This window comes from Notothenia coriiceps, unplaced genomic scaffold (assembly GCF_000735185.1).
Source record: "Notothenia coriiceps isolate Sejong01 unplaced genomic scaffold, NC01 NC01_scaffold00003311, whole genome shotgun sequence".
NCBI lineage: Eukaryota > Metazoa > Chordata > Actinopteri > Perciformes > Nototheniidae > Notothenia > Notothenia coriiceps.
In genome coordinates, this window is record NW_011336012.1 from 53,586 (window position 1) to 58,394 (window position 4,809).

Here is a 4,809-nt window from a genome sequence, read left to right on the forward strand (position 1 = left end):
TTACCATTCGCATGTCCTTCCCCGTACCCAACCACTATCGCTTCTCCACCCTCACCAACGGCACCACTCATCCCCGCCAGTCCATTCCGATGCGCGAGAACCTCACCCACGACCCCTTCCTCCCCCAGCGCCGTCCTCGACCCGTTCGCACACATCTTTCCGCGCCACCCGCACAAAGCTTCTTTTCCCAACCCCCCGCTCCCCCCCCTCGCCGCCCCCGCCTCCCGGCCACACACCAACAACACACCACACCCCCACGCGGCGGGCGCGCGCGGCGCGCGGCGCGGGCAGGCGTGGTGGTGCGCGCGTCCCATGCGCGCTCTGGTTCGTGTCTTCACGCACATTGGTCTCGGCAGGTCTTGCGCGTCTGGCCTATTCCACTCACCGACCATTCCATTGGATGGCCCATGTCCGCCCGCACCGTACGATCCACGCAACCCATCCACCGCGTTATGCTCTGTCTACACATGCGCCTGTGCACTCGCCACCTTTCAATATCTGCTGACCACGGTCTGCACGCTTGTACACTCACGACCGCTCATCCTCCCTCACCCAGTGACTACACACCTATATTTGTGCATTGTCACCTCCAGGACGGTTCCATCTCGGAGCTCTACTCAGCCAACGCCAACAATCACCACACTGCTACGCCGCACAAACATCATTGTACACACACCTCCTACCTGTAAGTTTTAGTTTTATTTATATGAATTATATGTACGAGAATTTAATTTATTTCACTTGTAATTGTGGCTTATAATAGTAAATATTTTACGAATTGTTTTTTTAGATGTATTCGTCGTCTACAAAAAATATTTATATGTATGGTTTGGATGTTTTATTCACCCATAATTTCACATTTGCCTGTTGTTTTTGCCTTTAACCTTTACTTTTCCGGACTACACCACCAATTAGTCGTCCGGATGTAATGGACAAGAGTCAGAAAAAGAGTAGTACGTAGGAACACCACATCACTAGGTTACAGCAATGGTATCCGGAACGAAAATTGTCAATAATACTGGGACCGAATCGGAATTTGAGTGGTCTCGGGTCGCGGATCGGAAGAATGTCCGTTTCATGACTAGTTCAGGAAACGACAGGTCGAAAGGATGGTTGACCGAAAAGTTACCTGTCGTACCGTTCTGGACCGTCTTCGGCGAATACCCCCTCCCTGCCCGACGCCTCGGATTTTTCTTACTAGACAGCTGAGGACCGTGGTCCCCCTCCCTAATCATACTTATTCGCGATTTACATGGAACGTAAATAATTTACAGTCGCTTTTCTCCTCACTTTACTTGTAGGAGACTTAAAAGACACTTCTATAATTGTCATTCGCCACATGAGGAGCACGTCGCAGAGAGGAAGAAACGGTGATTCAATGCAAGCATGTCAAAAAGACAGTTACATTTACTGTCTTTCTTCAAAAAGAAGGAAGAGGTAATAGACACTTCAAAACGAGTCAGAAAAGCCTCCACAAGCAGCGACGAGGGCAGTTGCAGCGGTCATGTTGATGGTCAAAACCAGGAGGAGGTTAGCGCCGCAACAGCTAGCCAGCTAGCTAACCGACAGCTAGCCAAGCCCGGGCAGGAGGCTGGCACCGTGGCAGCAGCGGGTCAGGTTCACCGCCAGCCGGAACAGGAGCCAGCTACCGTCAGCCAGGTGGACCACCAACAGCAACGGGTGGGTACCCTGGCATCAACTAGCCCGGTACAACAGCCGGAGCAAGAGGCGAGCGGAACCGCGACATCAGCTGGCTTACAGCAGGAAGATTCAGTAGGAGAGGAGAGCGCATTGAGCGTAGAAGAGTGTGGGACGTCCAGCGACAGGTCAGGGATGGGATGCACAACTGTTTGGACAGAAGCTCAGCTAAAAGTGAAGCAGACTTACTATCCCTGGCTTTTTAGGGGAAAATCAGGTTTGGGTTGCACAACGTGTAAGGCGGTGGGGTCTTTGGGGGCAGAGAAGACGTTGGGGATGAAACTTGCAAAAGAGTGGGTTTTATGCACAGTAACCTCATCTGCTTCAGATATTATAAAACAGCAACGCGCACTCAAAAAAAGTATTTGAACATGCCCGTACCAAGGCTCACCTAGCAGCAGCAAGCATTCTTGAAAAGGCAAAAGTGGACACTTTAGGACAGTCTATAATTAATAGTCAGTCTGAACAGATGGCCACTACAGCTCGCGTATTTCGCACGGCGTACAAGGAGGCTAAACGCCACCGTCCCGCATATGGCTTCGAACAGGAGATTGATTGCCAAGAATTAAATGGACTCGATATGGGGAGAATTTTACATTCCAATGTTGCATGTGTAAACATACAGAAACATATTTCTGAAGAAATGAAAAGAAAACTGTTTGAAAAAATAGTACAGTGCACTCCCAAAATCAGTGTAATGCTGGATGAGTAGACCAGTTTAAGCAAAAAGAGCTGCTTGATAATATACCTTAGGGCTCAGTTGCCCGATATGGAAAAGCCTACAAACATTTTTACTGAACTCGTAGAGCTAGATGATCTAACTGCTCAAGGTATTGTCCACAAACTGTTGTCTGCTCTGGAGCGCCTGCATTTGACACAGGATTTTCTCTCTAAGACCCTCATTGGAGTAACTTGTGATGGTGCTTTGGTTATGTTAGGGCGTAAAAGCGGAGTGGCGAGTCGGCTCCAGGCCATGTTCCCCAACATTACTGTGTGGCACTGCTCAGCCCACAGGCTTGAGCTTGCAGTCGCAGACGTAGTGAAAGAGATGGGTGCTATAAATCACTTTAAAATATTGATGGACAAGATATATGCACTGTATAGCACATCTAACAAAAATCGAATGGAGCTGAGAGAGTCAGCTGAGAGCTGGGATGTCCAGCTATGCAAAATAGGTCGTATTTTAGACACTAGATGGGTGGCATCAAGTTTTAGAACCGTTGAAGCAGTGTGGAAGAACTACCCAGCACTTCACAAGCATTTCAAAACTGCATCAGAAGATCCCTCCCGTAACAGTGTCACAAAGCAAACATACAGTGGGCTTGCTATGCGCTTATCTTCGCATGCGTTTGTGAACAATTTAGGCATAATGTGCGATGCATTGCAAGAATTATCTGAGCTCTCAGTCGAGCTTCAAAAACGAGACATTACCATCATTTCAGCACACAAGTCAATTTGTCGGGAAATCAGGGTACTTGAGGCCATGTCGGATCGGCCAGGTCGCTACACTGAACTGAGCCAAAGGGGAATTGAGGAAAACTCTTTCCATGGCATCACGCTGAATGGAGGAAAATCAACCGACAGATCACTCGACCCCAAGCAGTTTTTTCTAACTGTGGCCAAGAACTTGGAGGACCGTATGTTATCTCAAGGAGGCTGGATGCCAGATAAAACTGGATATAACAAGTTCATTGAGGAGTTGAAGGTGCTTTACGCACAATACTGGCCCGAGGACGCAGGTGCGCTGTATGGAGAGACTGAGGTCGAGTCACTGTGTCAGCGCTTCAACATTGCCAACCCGCGCGCAGTCATACGGGCCTACAGAACGTACAGAGACTCAGATGGTAAAGACACCCCCGATGAGCTGATGGAGTTACTTGTTGCTGTCAACAGCATTCCCATTGCAAGTGCTGAATGTGAGCGCGGATTTTCTCAAATGAACTTGATTTGCACTCCCAACCGTAGCTCTTTGCTCACATCCACCATGTCATCTTTACTCTTCCTAAATCTTGTTGGACCCCCCCTGGCTAAATTCAATCCAGTCCCGTACGTGAGGTCCTGGGTGGCCAAAGGACACAGAACTGCCACAGACACACGCAGTAAAAGCAGAAAAAAAGAGATAGAGGACAATCCGGACATGCTCGTGATGTGGGGTGTTTTAAACAACTAAATATGGTGAGCAAAGATACTGTCTATTAATAGGCCGCCGTGCCAATCTTTGAATAGGCCTAATAAATATTTTTTTTACACGTTAAACCTGTTGAGAAATTAATTGCTGGCTGTATACTGAAGTCCCACCTGTGGTGATGTGGGCATTTGCCTATGTTGTGCGTACTAGCCTAAAAAATTATAAATTATCGTCATAACATTTATACCATGGATACTATTTGAAATTGAGGCTTGTAAGTCCCACAGCGTTGCAAGTGGACATTGTTTTCAGCACCTTTTCTGTATACGTTCCGGGACCTGTACGCGTCTCGTCATCCCTGAGCTGTCATATGTACTTTGCGTTCCGGCACCTTATGATTTACAAATTAAGCACTGTCTAAAAGCCTTCAACAATGACAATATTCATTATAATTTAATAAATCCTTCCAACACACATTGTAAAAAATAGCCTACTGTAAGTTAAGAAATCTTCAATACGTCATCTCTGAATATAACACAATAACATTATAAATAGTAACATAGCTGAAATGGTATTGCACATTTAGCTTTGAGTGTACGACCTGAGAGTTTTTATTCATGAATTAGGTGACTGGGCTTTTTAACATACAGGGATGCAAACTCTCAGGTATGAAAGGTGACAGGATCCAAGCCCCGGCTCCCCACCCCACGGAATGACAGAGGATTTTAGCAGTCAGAAAACTAAAGCAGCAGTGTTAATAATAACAGAAAGCCAAGGTCACATCTATAGAAATTATAAAGGAGTTATTTTTAATTGTGGCAGTCAAGTTATATTTGACAGCACTGTTGAGCATTTGAAAATGTATTTTCAATGCCTCTGTGCAAGGTTAAGTCTTCTATCTTTAATAGTCAACATGGTGTAAGTAACTAAGTTCATAAACTCAATAAGTACTACTTGGCACCAATTTTGAGATACTTTACTTT

At 46.5% G+C, this 4,809-nt stretch overlaps 1 protein-coding gene across 1 annotated transcript; it reads left to right on the forward strand.

The window, feature by feature from the left end:
- The first annotated feature begins 1,386 nt into the window (after positions 1–1,386).
- On the forward strand, positions 1,387–3,868 carry LOC104941300 (uncharacterized protein KIAA1586-like). Its single transcript, XM_010766385.1, is given in 2 exon segments — positions 1,387–1,826; positions 2,041–3,868. Coding segments are annotated over 2 exon segments (2,268 nt in total).
- The last annotated feature ends 941 nt before the right edge of the window (positions 3,869–4,809 follow it).